This window comes from Microcaecilia unicolor, chromosome 9 (genome assembly GCF_901765095.1).
Source record: "Microcaecilia unicolor chromosome 9, aMicUni1.1, whole genome shotgun sequence".
NCBI classification, from domain to species: Eukaryota; Metazoa; Chordata; class Amphibia; order Gymnophiona; family Siphonopidae; genus Microcaecilia; species Microcaecilia unicolor.
The window spans coordinates 91247712-91268070 of record NC_044039.1 but is presented as its reverse complement, the minus strand read 5'-3'; the positions used below and the strand labels follow the sequence as shown (position 1 = coordinate 91268070).

At 42.7% G+C, this 20359-nt stretch overlaps 1 protein-coding gene across 1 annotated transcript in view; it reads right to left on the bottom strand.

The window, feature by feature from the left end:
* The window catches only part of CMAS (cytidine monophosphate N-acetylneuraminic acid synthetase), a 114909-nt gene that overhangs the window by 21052 nt on the left and 73498 nt on the right, over positions 1-20359 (bottom strand). The window contains exons 6-7 of the mRNA XM_030213782.1: positions 15592-15703; positions 2842-2953 (exon numbers count right to left, since the gene is read on the bottom strand). Of these exons, the coding sequence (XP_030069642.1) occupies positions 2842-2953; positions 15592-15703 (224 nt within the window). The remainder of the gene's footprint in view (positions 1-2841; positions 2954-15591; positions 15704-20359) is intronic.

Here is a 20359-nt window from a genome sequence, read left to right as displayed (position 1 = left end):
TCATATAGTATGCGTTACATAATAGTCACAGAATGGCTATTTAGAAAATTTACATCCGAAAAACATAAATCCAGTAAATGTTCTGCAGTATGAGAATAGGAGCAAGGAATCTGTTTCCAGCCTAAGCCACACAGAGACTCCAAAAAACCAGAAACAACTAAATCAGTGGCAACTGAATCAAAATGCAGGTTAAAATCACCCAACAAGATGGTATTGCGTGATGAAATGCCATTAGCATGCAAAATATCAGACATAATAGAGCCATCAGCATAAAGAACACAGGAGGGAGGCAATAACAGAGGTTTTTAATTCTGGAGAGGAGAAAAACAAAACCTCACACAAGCTAGAATTTATCATTTATTCCTATTACTATACCATCTCTCTTGCAAGGCAAATCAGAATGGTTTACAATGACTATGTATCATCATAAGATGGATTTCTGTATGAAGTCTATTCCACGCTTTGCTAATATCAATAAACCATCTCCTTTTTGCCCAAAACATAAAAATATTGTAACTCTCAAGCCAAGGTTGATTAACTAACATGGCATCCACATCAAATAACCAAGTCTCCGTTACGCATAACAGGTCAGGACAACAGGAGTCAAGCAAATCTCTCAGAACTTCAACTTTGTTCCTGACTTCTAGGCATTCATATGTAATAAAAACTTTGGGATCTGATGATTAGAACAGACCTTTGACAGGAGTTAAAGTATGAGGAGGCCTACTATGTGGCTTAGCGCCCGACAATGGGTCATATAGTCCTCTTCTTAAGATCACAGGAATAGCACTCATTGTCTAAATAAAAATTTCAGTGGGGAGGAGGGGAGGGAAAACACCCAAATTCAAACTGAAGGAGTGCGACCAGAGTCAGCACGTGGCACCTCTGGCACTGGCTTCCCGTAAAGCTCAAAGGGGGCGGAGCCATAGCTAGAACTCACAGGAAGGTAAAAAGCTGTACTGGAAACCAACCGCTGAATCAGAACTCAGTTAGAGATGGTAAAATGGCCAGCACTTATCAGGCAGGCAGTTCTTCCGATGCTGACTTCCCATTTAAATGCTCACAGGTGGCAAAGCCAGAGCTGGAACTCACAGGAAGGTATAGGCTGTACTAGAAACTAGCCACTGAATCAGAACACAGTTGGCACACAGCCCCATGTAGCTATAGTTTAGGTTCCTCTTTCTCCTCATGCACCACTCTGCAGTTGCTCACATTAAACATCATCCAAGTCTCTTAAGGTTCTCTTGCAATTTTTCACACTCCTATTGTAATTTAACAACTTTGAATAACTTTGTGTCATCAGCATCTCTAGATCATTTATACATATGTTAAAAAGAAGCGGTCCCAGCACAGACCCCTGGGGAACTCCACTATCTACCTTTCTCCATTGAGAATACTGACCATTTAATCCTACTCTCTGTTTTCTACAAGGAATGCAGGAGAGAAGTAACAACAGACAGTATTACATGCCTTGCACAAGGGTGTCCAAGGATGACCACAATTTTGCAACATCAAGCAAGCGCTATATTCTCTCCATAGCAGCAGCTTCATATTTAGCAGTGAGACACACCGAGTTCCACCAGAAGGAACCTTTCAGACACGTTTCAATCTTTCCGGGCAAAAATTACATGTTGACTGGCCAAGACTAACATGAAAGGCGTCTAAATGGTCTGAGAATAATTGCGCTTTCCAAAAAGCAATCGAGCATGATAGAGGAGCATTCAGCTGGAAAACCTTGGTGACATTATCCCAGACTCCAGACCAAAAGGGCTGGAGTATGAGACAAGAGAAAAGAATGTGTTTGAAGGTTCCCAGGTAAAGACCACAATGCTAGCATGCAAAAGACACAGATTTGAATATCTTCCCCAGCACTAGAGAGGTCCAGTAGGTTTTGTGAGCAAGAAATAGTAGTATTGCAATCCTTCCTTCTGAAGAAGCTTTATGGGAAAGATGATTTTGTGTCAGGAAGAGGAGAGAAGTTTAACAGTCTTTCATTTTGGAGCATACTAGATGGCCATTGAGGAGAGGAGAGGAGAGGAGAGAGGTTTTAACATCTCCTTATTTTGAAGCATACTGGACGGATATAATTTTGTGATATTTATGCGAGCCATCTAGACCTTATTGACTTTGCAGTTTCAATTTCACAGAAGCAGCATCTTCAGACTTCAGTGTTCAGAGTTTTACACAGAATCAAGAGCAAGATATATACTGTAGTTTGTGAAATTATTTATTTGATCTTGATATTGACTCTTTATGCAGTTTTGTATTGGTGCTATGATGGTTTTAAAGCATCACTAGTTCTTTTGATTGGACTAGAGAACTTTTTACTGAGCACCTTCCATTATATTTAAATCTTTAAAGGCCGTGTTTACTAAGCTGCACTAACCAAGTAGATGCCCATAATATTCCTATGTGCATCTACATGGTTAGCATGTGCTAATTTTTAGCAAGCACTAAAAATGCTAATGCACCTCAGTAAACAGGGCCCTAAATTTTTATAATGAATTACATTGTGCAAGATTTTCTTGAAGACTGAATATTGAGTAACACACAGTTTTATCTTCTATATTTTGATGTATAAAATATATTTAACATTTCTGGAAATTATTACATCTACTACTACTACTATTTAGCATTGCTAAATAGTAGTAGTAATAGATGTAATCTGGTAGTTTTAATGGTTGCCCAAGAAAAGTTTTTACATGATATTTTAGAGTCTACATGTATGATAATATGAAAATGCCAATATATATCAGTGTAACCTTCCTTTAAAAAAAAAACGTGGTTTGATCCAAAGGATACAGAGTAATACAGAGATAACACTTTTAGAAGGGCACAAACCTATGAAGGCAATTTGTTTCCAGGAGCGAAAATTTAATTCCTTCATCCACTCCTCAATTAACACTTTGGTAGACTTCATCTCACCAGAACTTTTCCTGGGGAGTAACCGTACCTGTTAAGACAACAAAAAGAAAAAGAGCCTCAATATATTTCAATGACTTGACTCTACTACATGTATTGATCAGGTGGGAAGGCAGGAGATAGGGATCAGAGTGCGTGTGTGAGGGGTACGTCTTGATCCTGCTACATTTTTTTTAGAATGGGGAGACAGGCGGGGGGGGGGGGGGGGGGGGGGGAGAGAGAGAGGGTTACAATACTGACTGGCTGCTATTTTTTATAGTAGACCAAATTAATACCTTTCTTTTTCCCCCTAAGGTGAAACAAGTAAGGAAAGCATGCAGAGCATAGCTCATGGAATTGTTTTCAATCCTTATATATATGTGTGCATCTTTGCATGTGTGATGGGGGGAGGGCTGGTGACTGTGTATGTGTGTGTGCGTGCATGAGATCTGAGAGGTGAGGGGAAGGGAAAGCAGTTTGAAAGATGCAATTCCTTAATCACTATGTTACAGTGAATCAGTGAGGTGCATATTGAAGCTGTTGGAACTGCTTCTCCTATAGAAATGTATTAGGGTAATTTTTTTTTCTGGAAGGGGTTCATTTTTCTTTCACCCTCCACTGCATGCAGAACTTGACTTCTATGGCAAAATCTTCCTCCACTTCCTCTCTTCTTGTGACTAGAGCTGCCTTCCAGTTCTCCTACCCTACTACCTGCCTTCTCTCTGCTGCTAGGTTTAGTAGAAGCATGCAGGACAGACTCACTCACAAAGCGATGGGAGGGTCGGCAGATAGAGATTTTAAAAATGTCTTAGATTACTCATCCGTCTACCTTCTAGATAATGTAACATTCTGTTGACTTCTGAAAAAAGCCAGACAGTTGGCAACCTCCGAGTCCCGGAGTTCATCTCACAGTGTTGTGGGAATTGTTTTTTTTGTGGTGGTGGTGGTGGTGGGGGGGGGGGGGTTAGGAAGCAAGTTGTAGGCTATTGTGGGGAAGGTAATTTTTGGGAATAAGGTGGTTGTGGGATAATGCAGAAGTTGCAGGGGGTCAATTTTTGGGGCAGTTGACCAGCTGCCAAGAGGGCCCCATCTTTGAGGTGCAGATTTAAGCCATGCCCTCAGCTCTGCCCCATTCCACCCCCCACCCCAGAACCTTGCTCCACCCTGACAGATCTCAGATGCAGCACCAACAAGCCACCTCCCTCTCAGACAGCAGGAGATGTCTTAATAAAATATCTCCAGTCTTGCAATAAAAGCGGTGAGATTTTGCAGCTCTTATCGTGAGACTGCTGATGGAAGGGGAGGCTGCTCAAAGCAGTGTCATAGATAGGATACAGTGAACCCCAGGAGAAAAAGTTAAGATAGGACCCCTATAACAGTGCATCTCCCATGGTACTGGGGGTGGGGGGAGGAGGAGAAACCCTTCAGAGCTTCAGTAAACAAACCATGCCAAAAGCAAATGCATTCCAGATCTATGTAGAACATTTGGTCATAGTAATAGAAACTGAAATGCAAGATAAAGGATGCACGTTTCCCAAGCTGACACATTACAATTAAGAAGAAAAATACATTTTTCTATCTTTGTTGTCCCAGCATTGCTTGGTCTAAGTGTGACTTTTCTGCTTTGTTTTTTCTTAACTCTCTTTCCAAAGTCACTGTCTTCCTCCAAGGTCTTCTTTCTCTATATCCACCATCCATCTTTCCTCTGTGGCGCTTATCCATCCTATCCAGCATCTCCCCTCTGTGTCCCTCTCCCTGGTCTCCTTCTGTGTCCAACATTTCCCCTCTGTGTCCCAGTCCCTATGTTTCCTCCACACCCAGAATCCCTTCCTGTGTGTCTGTTCCTCCTCATGTCCAGCTTCTTCTTTCTCTCCCTTTCCTCCTGCAACCCTTCAACCCCACCATCAGCATTTCTCCAACTCTCTCTCCTGCTACCCTGCCCCCACCACTGTGTAGCCAGCATTTCTCTCTCTCTCTTTGTCCTGCTATCCCTGCCTCCCCCTCACACACTGCAGAGCCAGCATCTGTCAGTGCTCTGTTCCCACTCTTGTCCCCCTCCACCTGTGCACGTCTGGCTTCCTGTTCATTCCTCACCCCCACCCCTTGCACAGGTCCAGCATCTCCTTCCCCTGTGGTCCTCCCTTAAGGGTGGTGGCTGGCTGGCTGGCAGAGGCAGCTCCATAAACAGGCTGCCTGAGGTTTTCCTCTTCCGCATCTGCCTATACAAAGTGATCTCACAGGAGGCAGATGTGGAAGAGAAAAGTCCCTGGTGGGGCTGACTGCAGGCAGCCTATCTACAGCACTACCTCTGCCAGCCAACCTCTGCCACTTTGGGAGAGCCATGGGGGAAAAAAAAAAGGTACTGGACCCATGCAGGGATGGAGGGAGGGGAAGCGATACTGGACACCGGGGTGGATCAGGATCGAGGAAGGCAGTTAGTGGGGATGGAGAGCAGAAGGTGGCCCCTGGCTCAGCACAGATCCTTGCTCCCGAACAGGCATGCAGGAGATGACCCACAATGCAGAAGACTTGGCAGGTCTGCAGTTGTGGGGAAGTGTGGCAGTTGCAGATAATTTTTTTTTTTTTTTTTTTTGGGGGGGGGGGGGGGGGGGGGGGAAGAAGTATACAGGGGTGGTATGGCAGTTGCATGGGGTAGTTTATGGGGTGTGGGAACAGTTTGTATTTTGACGCAGGTGGAAATTCCATTTTTTTTTTTAACTGTCTTGTCCTGTTCTCAGTTTACTGCATTTCACTATAAATTTCTATGCTACAGAAGCTGAACTCCTTTTTCCATAGAAAAGCCCCATAAAATAGAGACCAATGCATATTTCTCTAGAATCCACGGTCTAATTTGACTTATTTTTTAACTCCATCACCCCATATTCAAAACTATTTAACCAGACAGGACCAGCTAAGCGCCTAACTGTGGATATTCAGTGGGATCTCCCGTTGAATATCCCGATTAGCAGATAGCCGCTAACTAGTTATATCGCAAGACATAGCTGGTTAGGCGCAGATATTCAGTGCCAAACCAGCTATGTTGAGCAGTCAAAATAGGCCACTTAAATAGCAGGCCTGTCTTTGACCACTAAAAAGTTAGCTGGTTAGTGCTGAATATTGGCATAGCCGGTTAACTTTTCAGTGGCCAAAACAAACCCAGATATTCAATGCTGATCTCTGGATATAGCAAGGCATTGAATATTCGGGTTTAACACTGGCAGCAGACAGCAAACACATTGCACACCGCCGGCTGAATATCAGGCCTCGTGTCTTTTTACCCGTTTTCCCACGTCAAGTTTCACCCCATTCCATTAATTTTTTTGGAGTTACTTTGTCCCTACACAGAAAAGACAAACGGATGGCCATTCTCAACCCCTTTTTGTATAATTCTTTCCAATTTTTGCTGGGTTGGAAAGAATAAAAAGGATAACAGTGAAGTGTGATTAGTGAACACCTGTGGTTTAATCGGTTTGATATAGTTCTGCTCCTTCAGTTGCAAGTATTGTATAATATATAAAAAGTTTAATACGTCTGGGGATCAGACATTAGCTCAATTCTGAACAAGAAATTTATCACAAAATTTAAGGACATGCCTCACTACATACTCTGAGGCAAGTTACCTAAAATAGCATATTATCCACGGTACAAAAATATTTTTTTCCATCCTCCTTCCCCTAAGCCTCAGCACAGAGTCCACAAAAGGCCCCTTAGATTCAAAACTATATAAAGAGGAAAGGTCCCGCTGAACTTTCTTTCTGAGAAGTTCCGAGAGAAGAGGACATTTCTCTGGTAAGTGAACACTATTTTGCTTTGTGCTTTGGGAACTTGGGTTTAAAGGAGGAATTGTAGGTTAGTGATAGGCAAAATAAAAATATAAAAAGCAAATTTTATCAACTAATCTCCATAGTCTTTTCCACTTAGTTTTAAAAACTAAGAAGGAAACACTAAATAAATCATACAATATAAAATATAAACTAAAAGACATATTAGGCTAATATCCTTAGTACTGTAGCAAGTTTTAAATTATTGAAAAACTAAAACAAAATTTAAAATGGAGTCAGCAGTCCAGCAGCGAGAGGAGTGCTATCCAATCTTTTGCACTGAGTGTCACATGTATGATTATCTCCCAGTTGGTGAGACATCATATGTGTGTGCCTGATGGAAAGAGCTTTTAGCTCTCAGAGAATGTGTCCGTTCTCTTGAGGCTAGAGTAGCAGACTTGGTGGAGCTGAGGAAGACAGAGAGGTACAAAGAGGAGACCTACAGGGATGTTGTAGAGAAGTCCCACCTCCAGTCTGGTAGCCTAGAAATAGAGCATCACCCTGGTGAAGTAGGAAGTACTCCTGTAGCCAGGACCTGCCCACCAGGGGATGTACTATCCTCTCGCACCGAGGATATGTCTCCAAGTGCTGTCCGGGAGGGAAAGGTTAGGACAGCTGTTGCAGTTGGTGATTCGATCATTAGGCCTATAGATAGCTGGGTGGCTGGTGGACGTGAGGATCGCCTGATGACAAGGTGGCGGCCTCACGCGTTACCTAGATAGGATTTTAGATAGTGCTGGGGAGGAGCCGACTGTCTTGGTACATGTGGGTACCAATGACATAGGAAAATGAGGGAGAGAGGTTCTGGAAGCCAAATTTAGGCTCTTAGGTAGAAAGCTCAAATCCAGAACCTCTAGGGTAGCATTTTCTGAAACGCTACCCGTTCCATGCACAGGGCCCAAGAGACAGGCAGAGCTCTGGAGTCTCAATGCGTGGATGAGATGATGGTGCAGGGAGGAGGGTTTTAGATTTGTTAGGAACTGGGCAACATTCTGGGGAAGGGGGAGCCTATTCCAAAATGATGGGCTATACCTTAACCAGGGTGGGACCAGGCTGCTGGCATCAGCATTTAAAAAGGAGATAGAGCAGCTTTTAAACTAGTCTGCCCCCCTTCAAGAAAAATGTCAGGAAGTATTTTTTCATGGAGAGAGTGGTGGATACTTGGAATGCCCTCCTGCAGGAGGTGGTGGAGATGAAAATGGTAACGGAATTCAAACATGCGTGGGATAAACATAAAGGAATCCTGTTTAGAAGGAATGGATCCTCAGAAGCTTAGCACTAAATGAAAAATTAGATATAATAGGCATCTCTGAGACCTGGTGGAAGGAGGATAACCAGTGGCACACTGTCATACCGGGGTACAAATTATATTGTAGTGATAGGGTGGATCGAATTGGTGAAGTGACAGCATTGTATATGAAGGAGAGCCTTGAATCAAATAGATTAAAAATTATGCAGGAAACAGAACACTTCTTGGAATCACTGTGGATTGAAATTCCATGTGTAAAGGGGAAAAGGATAGTGATAGGTGCACTACCGTCCACCTGGCCAGGATGAATAGATGAATGCAGAAATGTTAAAGGAAATTAGGGACGCAAACAAACTGGGCAACACAATAATAATGGGTGATTTCAATTACCCCGATATTGACTGGGTAAATGTAACATCGAGGCACTCTAGGGAGGTAAAATTCCTTCATGAAATCAAGGACAGCTTTATGGAGCAGCTGGTACAGGAGCCGACAAGAGAAGGAAAAATTCTAGACCTAGTCCTTAGTGCAGCACATGATCTGGTGCAGGAGGTAATGGTGCTGGGGCCACTTGATAACAGTGATCATAATATGATCGGATTTGATATTAGCTTTGAAGTAAATATACATAGGAAATCAAATACGTTAGCGTTTAACTTTTAAAAAGGAGACTATGATAAAATGAGAAGAATGGTGAAAAAAAACCCCCAAAAACTTAGAGGATCGGCTGCAAGGGTCAAAAATTTACATCAGGCATGGACGCTGTTCAAAAACACCATCCTGGAAGCCCAGGCCAAATATATTCCGCGTATTAAAAAAGGAGGATGGAAGACTGAATGACGGCTGGCATGGTTAAAAAGTGAGGTGAAGGAAGCTATTAGAGCTAAAAGAAAATCCTTCAGAAAATGGAAGAAGGAACCGACTGAAAATAATAAGAAAAAGCATAAGGAATGTCAAGTCAAATGCAAAGCGCTGATAAGGAAGGCTAAGAGGGACTTTGAAAAAAAGATTGTGTTGGTGGCAAAAGCACATAATAAATTTTTTTTTAGGTTTATTAAAAGCAGGAAGCCGGCAAAAGAATCGGTTGGACTGCTAGATGACAGAGGAGTAAAAGGGGCGATCAGGGAAGACAAAGCCGTAGCGGAGAGATTAAATGAATTCTTTTCTTCGGTCTTCACCGAGGAAGAGTTGGGTGGGATACCGGTGCCAGAAATGGTATTCAAAGCTGAGGAGTCGGAGAAACTTAATGAATTCTCTGTAAACCTGGAGGATGTAATGGAGCAGTTCTACAAATTGAAGAGTAGCAAATCTCCTGGACCGGATGGTATTCATCCCAGAGTACTGATAGAACTGAAAAATGAGCTTGCGGAGCTATTGTTAGTAATATGTAATTTATCCTTAAAATCGAGCATGGTACCGGAAGATTGGAGAGTGGCCAATGTAATGCCGATTTTTAAAAAAGGTTCTAGAGGAGATCTGGGAAATTATAGACCAGTGAGTATGACATCGGTGCCGGGCAAAATGGTAGAGACTATTATAAAGAACAAAATTACAGAGCATATTCAAAAGCATGGATTAATGTGACAAAGTCAACATGGATTTAGTGAAGGGAAATCTTGCCTCACCAATCTATTACATTTCTTTGAAGGGGTGAACAAACATGTGGATAAAGGTGAGCCGGTTGATATTGTGTATCTAGATTTTCAGAAGGCGTTTGACAAAGTACCTCATGAAAGACTCCAGAGGAAATTGGAGAGTCATAGGATAGGAGGTAGTGTTCTATTGTGGATTAAAAACTGGTTAAAAGATAGAAAACAGAGAATAGGGTGAAATGGTCAGTATTCTCAATGGAGAAGGGTAGTTAGTGGTGTTCCCCAGGGGTCTGTGCTGGGACCACTGCTTTTTAACGTATTTATAAATGACCTAAAGATGGGAGTAACTAATGAGGTAATTAAATTTGCTGACGACACAAAGTTATTCAAAGTCGTTAAATCGCGGGAGGATTGTGAAAAATTACAAGAGGACCTTACGAGACTGGGTGTCTAAATGGCAGATGGCATTTAATGTAAGCAAGTGCAAAGTGATGCATGTGGGAAAGAGGAACCCGAATTATAGCTACGTCATGCAAGGTTCCACGTTAGAAGTCACGGACCAAGAAAGGGATATAGGTGTCGTCGTTGACGATTCGTTGAAACCTTCTGCTCAGTGTGCTGCTGCGGCTAAAAAAGCAAATAGAATGCTAGGTACTATTAGGAAAGGAATGGAAAACAAAAATGAGGATGTTATAATGCCTTTGTATCGCTCCATGGTGTAAGTGACCACACCTTGAATATTGTGTTCAATTCTGGTCGCCACATCTCAAAAAAGATATAGTGGAATTAGAAAAGGTGCAGAGAAGGGTGACGAAAATGATAAAGGGGATGGGACGACTTCCCTATGAGAAAAAGCTAAAACGGCTAGGGCTCTTCAGCTTGGAGAAAAGGCAGCTGAGAGGAGATATGATAGAGGTCTATAAAATAATGAGTGGAGTTGAACAGGTAGCTGTGATTCATCTGTTTACACTTTCCCAAAATACTAGGACTAGGGGGCATGCGATGAAGTTACAATATAATAAATTTAAAACGAAATCAGAGAAAAGTTTTTCTTCACTCAACGTGTAATTAACTCTGGAATTCGTTGCCAGAGAATGTGGTAAAGGCGGTTAGCTTAGCGGAGTTTAAAAAAGGTTTGGACGGCTTCCTAAAGGAAAAGTCCATAGACCATTATTAAATGGACTTGGGGAAATCCACTATTTCTGGGATAAGCAGTATAAAATGTTTTGTAGTTTTTTTGGGATCTTGCCAGGTATTTGTGATCTGGATTGGCCACTGTTGGAAACCGGATGTGGGCTTGATTCACCTTTGGTCTTTCCCAATATGGCAATACTTATGTAGTAAAATTGTCTCCCTGCTTCCACTGTCTAAAAACCCTCCTGTCTGTTAAAAAAGCCAGGCCTTGGCCAGCTTAAAGTGCAAGTATTGCTCCTGCCTTGATACAAGGGAATTAAATTCCTAAAAAAAACTTGTCTCTGCACCAATAATGCTTGCTGTCTCTGAACACTGCAGCGTTACCCCCTCTAATACACAGCAAAGTTGCTGAGCAACTCCCCAGATATGTAGGGCATCATCAAATTTTGAAGATATTGAGGGCCATTATGATAATAGTTTTAGAAATCAGACATGAACTTAAAATGAATGCATGACTGAATTGATATCAATGCAGACAAAGGAATGGAGTTAGATGGTTAAATGCTTTCTTCCCCACTAGCAGCTGTGTTCTGAATTGACTACAACCACTTCAACTTATTATTTCAGTTGGTCACAATATTGGTTATTACAATGATCAAGCCTAGACATTATGAACACGTTAGTGTTGTAGAATCCTCCTGTTGCACAAAACCCTCACCTAAAATAACCGCAGTCCCAAAGAAGCAGAATGAACAACTGAGATTGGATTCTCCGAGCACAAATGAAGACTCCTAGGCTTCTCACAAGATTCTCTGTCTCTCTCCTTCTGCACAACTGAGCATTTCTTTAAATCATTCTTTATCTCTGTCATAAGTTATCCACATAAGTTGAAATGAATCATGCTGTCAGAATTTATGATTAAAAACACCACTCAGTCACTGTGCTCAAACAGGTATTCACATTTATTCTCACTTAAATGCACCAACTGCTGTATAATATTCCTCTGGTTTTCGACCCCCCCCCCCCCCCCCCCCGAACCAGGGCTGGCTTACGAGGGTGCAGCACACTGAGCCAGCTTTTGTTTTTACACCTCTCATGCCCCCTCACCTTTGTGGCCCTGCCTTGGTACTAAAGTGGCAGAACAAGCTGCATAAATATAAATAATCTGCATTTTTAAAAGTAAACATTTTATTCTCTAAAAATTGAAAATAAAATGTTTTGTACCTTTGTCTGATCATTTACTTTTTCCAATTGGGTTGGTCCTGGTTTGTCAATTCCTCTTGTTGTTGCTTAAGTCCTTTTTCAAGATCCCATTTCTGTTTCTCGCTTCATCTCACTCTGATGCTTCTTTTTTATTTTCCCCCCTTATTTCTACGTTTTATTTATCTTTTAGACAGATTTTATTCCTCCTTTTCCCCCTCCACTTCTGCGTCCTTCCATAGTAACATAGTAGGTGATGGAAGAAAAAGACCTGTCCGGTCCATCCAGTCTGCCCAACAAGATAAACTCATATCTCCGCTAAGCTTCTGAGGAGCCATTCCTTCTGAACAAGATTCCTTTATGTTTATCCCATGCATTTTTGAATTCCGTTACAGTTTTCATCTCCACCATCTTTGCGGGAGGGCAGTCCAAGTATCCACCACTCTCTTCATGAAAAAATACTTCCTGACATTTTTCTTCAGTCTGCCCCACTTCAATCTCATTTCATGTCCTCTAGTTCTACCGCCTTCCCGTCTCCCTGTTTCTCCTTTCCTCCAGGGTATACATGTTCAGGTCAGCAAGTCTCTCCTCATACGTTTTGTAACGCAAATCCCATACCATTTTTGCAGCTTTTCTTTGCACTGCTTCAATTATTTTTACATCCTTAGCAAGATACAGCCTCCAAAACTGAACACAATACTCCAGGTGGGACCTCACCAACGACTTGCACAGGGGCATCAACACTTCCTTTCTTCTGCTGGTCACACCTCTCTCTATACAGCCTAGAAACCTTCTGGCTACGGCCACCGCCTTGTCACACTATTTCGTCGCTTTCAGATCCTCAGATCCTATCACCCCAAGATCCCTCCCCCTGTCTGTATATATTAGACTCTCACCGCCTAACACATACGTCTCCCGTGGATTTCTACTCCCTAAGTGCATCACTTTGCATTTCTTTGCATTGAATTTTAAATTGCCAAATATTAGACCATTCTTCTAGCTTCTGCAGATCTTTTTTCACGTTTTCCACTCCCTCCGGGGTATCCACTCTGTTACATATCTTGGTGTCATCCACAAAAAGTACAACCTTACCTTCTAACCCTTTGGCAATGTCGTTCACAAATATATTGAACAGAACAGGCCCCAGCACCGATCTCTGAGGCACTCCACTACTCACCTTTCCCTCATCTGAGTGAATTCCATTTACCACCACCCTCTTGCGTCTGTCCATCAATCAATTCCTAATCCAGTCCTACCAATTCTATTTATGTTTCTTATTCTCAGCTCTTGGGCATCTTCTAGTTCTCCATTTCCGTACTCATATCCTACCCAGCCTCATCTACCTTGGCTTCTCATTCCCTCACCAACCCTGTTCTTTCCCTGTTATGCATCCCCTTTTCACTTCCAGTCCCTCTCTTATGTCTCACCCCTTTTTACTTCCCCATTTCTATCTTCTCTCATCTCCTTCAAAGACTTATCCTCTTCATTTGTATCTCACCATCTTCACAGACTTCTGCTTCTTTCTTCCCTTAGCCCAACATCCACTGCCCTGCCTCTCCACCATTCCTAGCATCAATTTCCCCATCTCTACCTCATAATCCCTTCCTTAGCAACTGCCCACCTACCTCCTTTCTCCAATATTCATTTATCTTGCCTTTCCTACTTGCCAAGCATCCATCTCTCTGCTCCATATGCCCTTGTTTCATCCCCACTATATTCTCTTCTTTCTCATTCATCAATTCCCTTCTTCCACTGTCACCTGCCAACATCTTCCCCTTTTTCCCCAGAAATTCCTTTTGTAAACTCAATCCCCAGCCCGTGTCAGCCTTCAGCTCCCGTCTCCCAGCCTCAGACCTCTCCCCCCTATATAAGCCCCTTTCTCCAAGTTCAACCCCTTTTTCCTAAGAACTCTCAACTCCAGCACCTGCTCTCTTCTCCCATCCCCATGATCTGCCAAGTCAGCTTCCTGTCTGCCCCCACATCAGATTCTTCTCCCACTCTAATATCTGTCAGTGTTAAACTCCGTGACTCTTCCACCTCCCCCCCCCCCCCAGTATGTCCTTCTCTCTCCCTATTCCTCATTCTCTGGTGTCCAGCCATCAGCCCTCTCTCACCTCAAAATGGTCCAGCATTTTTCCCCCTCCTGCCACATGGTCCAGCATATTGGCCCTCTCTGTCCCCTCTTCTTCCACCCTTGAGCATCTTCCCATCCCTCCTCCCCCCAAACGTGCCTTCCTCCCGTGGCTCCTCTCCTTTGTCTCGACTTTCAGTGTTTTAAAAAGAAAAATAAACAACAAAAAATGAAACAGAAGCTGGCACAGAGCCCTGGTGCTCAAGCATTCAACCAGGCTGTACCAGCTCCTCCCCATGGCAGTAGGAAGCATGTGTCAGATGGGGCAAGACTGGTACAGCCTGGATGAATTCTTGAGCATGAAGGCTCTGTGCCAGCTGCTGATTCTTTTTTTTTTTTTTAACCCTGACAGTCATGGCAAAGGGAAGAATCCAGAGGAGAGAAGATTGAGGGGGGGGGGGGGGGGGGGAGAATGGCAAGATGCAGTAATACTCGAGGGAGGGGACAGAGGTGAGATACTGGACCATGTGAGGGAACTGAAAGGAGAGGCACTGTGTCCTGCATTGTTTGCAAGTGAGCAATGCCCACCCTCCCCCAAACCATGCCCATGGGATGAGTATGCTGAAGCTGCAAGAACTTGAAAAGTATGTCAGTACCATCTCAAACTTTCTACAATTATTCTTGAAAACATTTGGAGGGCAATTGTTGGAATGGAGAAATGTGGTTGGCAGTTGTTGGAATCGAAAAATCCATAGTTCAATGGACTGATTGTATTCTAGAATTTGTCAGTACTTTACAAGAGTATACATAGGGTTTATAACAGAAGTGTTTAGATCTGGGGGCCAAACTGTAAACTTGTGAGCTAAGTGGAAATGTGATTGCATTTTGATTAAAGATTTGAACATGGTTCATTGAAAGTTGGAAATGCTTGAAAATTACACCAAAAGCATGAGGGAGATTTACAGACATATTCAAATCAGGGATAGAAACACTGATAATATTTTATAGAAATTTTTAATGGCACGACTGGAATCTATTCCACCTATAACAGGTCTATTTATGTTCCAAGAACTGTCAGTGACAGTAAAGAAGATATAGAAATAAATATGTGAGGATAGTCTTGGTTTTGGATTGTTTCTTAATTCCCAGTTGGAAACCCCCCCTCCCCCCACAATGCACAGCGATCCCTGGAGCACATCCACTCTCCTTTCAACATATAGTAATCACCTCCTCCCCCTCTCACCATTAAGAGAAAAAAATCAGCCTAAACGCCACCATTTCCCCAGATTACCCTCATTGAAACTCAACCAATCAATGGAACACCTACAGCCTTTCCTCCAGGTTCCCAATCTCTCAGTAACAACCTCACTATCTGTATCAGGTGGGAACAGAGCTCACCCCTCCTGACCTAAAGCCTTAGTCCTTCAGTGGGCAAACAAAAACAATAATGTAAGCCCCCTCTTCCCCCCCCCCCCCCCCCCCACTACAGTTTGAAGGCTGCTGGTAGATGGAGTGTGTAAAGCACTCTGGTCTACCATCTATACATTCAGATCATTCAAGAGTGCGAAGACAGTGGGGGGTGAGAGGTAGGAAAAAAAACCACCATAAATACTTAAAGCTTACCTGAATACCTTCATCTTTCAGTTGACTCAACACATTACTGAAGATATCAGCGGAACGATCATCAATATTGCAAACCAATAACTTGAGTTCTAGTAGACTGAAGTACCCATAACTACACCAAAGAGAAATATTTCAAGGTCACACACGTCATGCTAAAGATTCAAATTAAAACTGAAATCTTAAATCCTGTGGATTATTAATTTTTTAAATTAAGAACAATCTTTCACATCAGAGACCACCCCTTGAGAACTACAGTAGAGCCTTGATTATCTGATGTAAAGGGGATCTATAAGTTGCTGGATTATCGAAAAGTCGAATAATACAGAAAAAGTGGATGAGGAATAAAAGAGAAGTATACTAAATGCATGTTTCAAAAGAGGAAGCAGTAAAGAGTTTAAAACTTAATGTGCCCAAGAATCTTACCTAGCAGTGCTGCTTTTTAACTAAACACGATGCTGGGAAGGAAAAAGAGAAACCCATGCACATCTCAAGGACAATGCTGTGATGGCACCAGGGTATGTCTGATAATCCAGAGCATCTGATAACCTAGACTCTACTGTATAAGCAAATCCAACCCTTACATAATTCATGTCTACTCTCCCATTTTATTCATGTCTGCCAGCATTCCGTCTTCCATCTCCACACTTCAGCTATTGCTTCCACCTGTTCCCAACCTACATCTGGTATACTGGCAAAGGAATGGGCACCGTATTGAAAGCTAACAGGAAAGTTGTACTGAGTGCAAAACAGTGAGCAATTGCTGGCACACAATCCATCACAGGTCTGACCCTTCCCCTTTCAAACTGAATACCCACCAAAGAAGAGGGCAGGGTTACTGCAGGACTGAGAAGATACTGGTTCAATGTTCCATGCTTAGTACATCCTTAACTATTCACTATAGCAGTGATTCACACATCTTGTATTTCAAAACTAATACTTGCAATCTGTGAGCAATAAAGTGGGTTAAAGGATACCACAGACCTTCCCTATAGAACCGTCCTTTTCAGAGTATTATGTTCAGAGGGTCGTAGATTGTTATTTGTGGTACCCCACTCTGAAGCCAGTTATGCAGTTGCAAGGGGAGCCATGTTTTCAGCTATTGGTTCTGTTTTATGGAATCAGTTGCCAAAACACTTGTGCCATTTTTCAGAGTTTTCTTAATTTAAGAAGCAGCTGAAAACATATCTTTCTACCCATGACTTTATGGTCGATGAGACTGGTTTGCTTGGTTTGAGTTGGGGTATCTCAGTGTTTTGGGTTTTTTTTGTTTTGTTTTAAAGTTCTGCTTTTGTGTTTTATTGAACCTTGTCAAGGAAGGAAGAAAGAGAAAGAAAAAAAATCGAAAGAGAAAAAAGAAAAAGAAAGAAAAGAGAAAAAGTAGTAGCTTTTCAATTTCAAAATTTTTATTGACTTGTGGATATAGGATAAATCCTACATAATCAAGATAGCAAATTGTAATAATAAGAGTAACTCCTATTTATGCAGTCTCTTATTCACTTACTGCAAATGTTTCCATTGGTTCCCCATACATTGTCATGCCACTGGGTTGCAGACAGTATCATAAGAATAGCCATACTGAGTCAGACCAATGGTCCATCTAGCCCAGAATCCTGTTTCCAGCAGTGGCCAAGCCAGGTCACAAGTACCTGGCAGAAACCCAAATCATGGCAACACTCCATACTACAAATCCCAGGGCAAACTGTTGCTTCCCATGTCTGCCTCAATAGCAGACTATGGACTTTTCCTCCAGGAATTTGTCCAAACCTTTTTTTAAACCCAGATGCGCTAACCACTGTTACCACATCCTCCGTCAAAGAGTTCCAGAGCTTAACTATTCGTTGAGTGAAAAAATATTTCCTCCTGTTTTAAAAGAATTTCCATATAACTTCCTCGAGTGTCCCCTAATCTTTGTACTTTTGGAACAAGTCAAAAAAAAAATCAATTCACTTCTACTCGTTCTACACCACACAGGATTTTGTAGACCTCAATCATGTATCCCCTCATCCGTCTCTTTTCCAAGCCGAAGAGCCCTATCCTCATCTGAGAGGAATTATTTTGGTTGCTCTCCTCGAACCTTTTCTAATTGTGCTATATCTTTTTTGAGATACGGCGACCAGAACTGAACACAATACTCAAGGTGAGGTTGCACCATGGAGCGATACAGAGGCATTATAGTATTTTCAGTCTTATTCACCATCCTTTGCTAATAATTTCTAGCATTGTTTGGTTTTTTTTGGTTGCTGCTGCACACTAAGCAGAAGATTTCAGTGTATTATCTACAACGACACCTAGTTTTTCTTGGGTGCTGACCCCCAAGTTGGACCTTAGCATCAGGTAACTATGATTCGGATTATTCCTTCAGCTATGCATCAATTTGTATCTGTCAACATTAAATTTCATCTGCCATTTGGATGCCCAGTCATCCAATTTCCTAAGGTCTTAATGCCATTTTTCACAGTCCCGATGTGTTTCAAGAACCTTGAACAGTTTTGTGTCATCTGCAAATTTAATCACCTCGTCGTTCTGATTTCTATATCATTTATAAATTTGTTAAATAGCTCTGGTCCCAGTACTATCTCTGCGGCACTCCACTACTCACGCTCCACCTTTGAGAGAAATGACCATTTAACCCTACTGTCTGCTTTCTGTCCCATAACCAATTCCTAAACCACAACAGAACACTGCCTCCTATCCCATGACTCTAATTTTCTCAGGAGTCTCTCATGAGGAACTTTTTCAAAAGCTTTCTTAAAATCCAGATACACTACATCAACCGGCTCACCTTTATCCACTTTTATTAACACCTTCAAAAAAAATGAAGCAAATTGGTGAGGCAAGACTTCCCTTGGCTGAACCTGTGCTGACTGTGTCCCATTAAACCATGTTTTAAGTGCTCCATAATTTTATTCTTTATAATAGTTTCCATTATTTTATCTGGCACTGATGTCAGGCTTATCAGTCTGTAATTTTGCTGATCATCTCTGGAACCCTTTTTAAAAATCGGCATTATATTGGCCACCCTCCAATCTTTAGGTACTATGGACAATTTTAATTACTAACAGCAGATAAAAAAAATTCATGCTTGGAGTTCTTTGAGTACCCTTGGATGTATACCATCTAGTCCAGGTAATTTACTAATCGTCTCAGTATATCTTCCAGGTTTACCAAGATTTCTTTCAGTTCCTCAACATCACTCTTAAAAAAACCCTTTCCGGTACAGGTAGATCTCTTGCATCTTCTTCCATAAAGGCTGAAGCAAAGAATTCATTCAGGGGTCCTTTTACAAAGATGGTCTACTGTTCTTAGTGTGCGCTAAAAATAAGTGCCAACTAAATGCTAGAGACACCCATATATTCCTATGAGCGTCAAGTGTTTAGCACGTGCTAATCATTAGCGCTCACTAAAAATGCTAACGCCATTGTAAAAGACCCCCTCAGTTTCTCCGCTATGGCCAACCCTTTTGCTCCTTTGTGGTCTAACGGTCTCATGGATTCCCTCACAGGCTTTCTGCTTCCAATGTACCTGAAAAAGTTGCTACTGAGTTTTAGCCTCTGCAGTAAGCTTCTCTTTATATTCTCTTTTAGCCTTCTTTATCAATGCTTTGCATATGACTTGCCAGTGATTATGTTGCTTCTAATTTTCTTCATTTGGATCCTTTTTCCATTCTTTTGGCTGACATAAGCCTTTTTCTGTTCACCCTTTAACCATGCTAGCTGTCAACTTCTCTTCTTTCCAACTTGTCCCACTTTATGACATTTTTCAGACGATATTCTATTCTGAAAATGAGCACCTAAGTTTTTATGTTAAACTGTACCTGCTGTACATCACCTTGGATGAATCTCTCCATAAAAGTTGATAATAAACCCCAGTAAAATAAATAAATAGTACAAGATGTTAACAAAGCAGACATAAAACTTTGTATTTTTTGGAACAAAAGTAGTTTTGTTGTTTTTAATATTACAAATGGAGAAAGCATTCAGAATACGGGTTGTGGAAAAGTTTCCAACCCTATGGGCTGTTGGATGTGAAGGTACATCTTTTGTGCATGCCTGCATGCATGTGATGCAGGCACTTTTGTGAATATATAGTCATATAAGGGACGTGGCGTCAGTAATGGGGGAAGGGTTGCGGAGAGACTGGGCCAGGCTCGGGGCAAGGCCGCCCCCGGGGCCCCGCCGTTGCCCCCCTGAAGTTGCCTCCCCCCCCCCCCCCCCGAGGCCACTGCCCCCTCTGAGACTGCCACACCGCAGTCCCCAGTCTCCACCCGCCCACCCACAGCCCCGTCGACAGCCTCCCTCCGTCCGCCACAGGGCCGGGCTCCCTGCATTCAAATCACAGCACCTCACCTCTGTGTGAAAGCGCAGCGGCAGATCGCCTCCCTTCGGGCCTATCCCTCCCTGTGTCTCGCCCTCGCAGAAATAGGAAGTTACATCAGATGAAGGCGGGACATAGGGAGGGAAGGCCCGAAGAGAGGCAATCTGCTGCTGCTTTTTCACACGGAAGTGAGGCGCTGTGATTTGAATGCAGGGGGCCCAGCCCAGTGGAGGACAAAGGGGGACTGTCCATGGAGACGAGGGCGGGCGGGTGAGACCGGGGACTACGGTGCCGGGCCCCCCCTTGGAGGCTCGGGCCAGAAGAAGTTTGTCCCCCCTGCCCCCCCCTCTCGGCGGCCCTGAATGGGGGAGTAGTTTTTGAAGTTAGGATAGTTTGGGGAGGGGACAGTTGCAGGGTCTAAGGCAGTTTGAGGTAGAGAAGAGTTGAGAAAGGG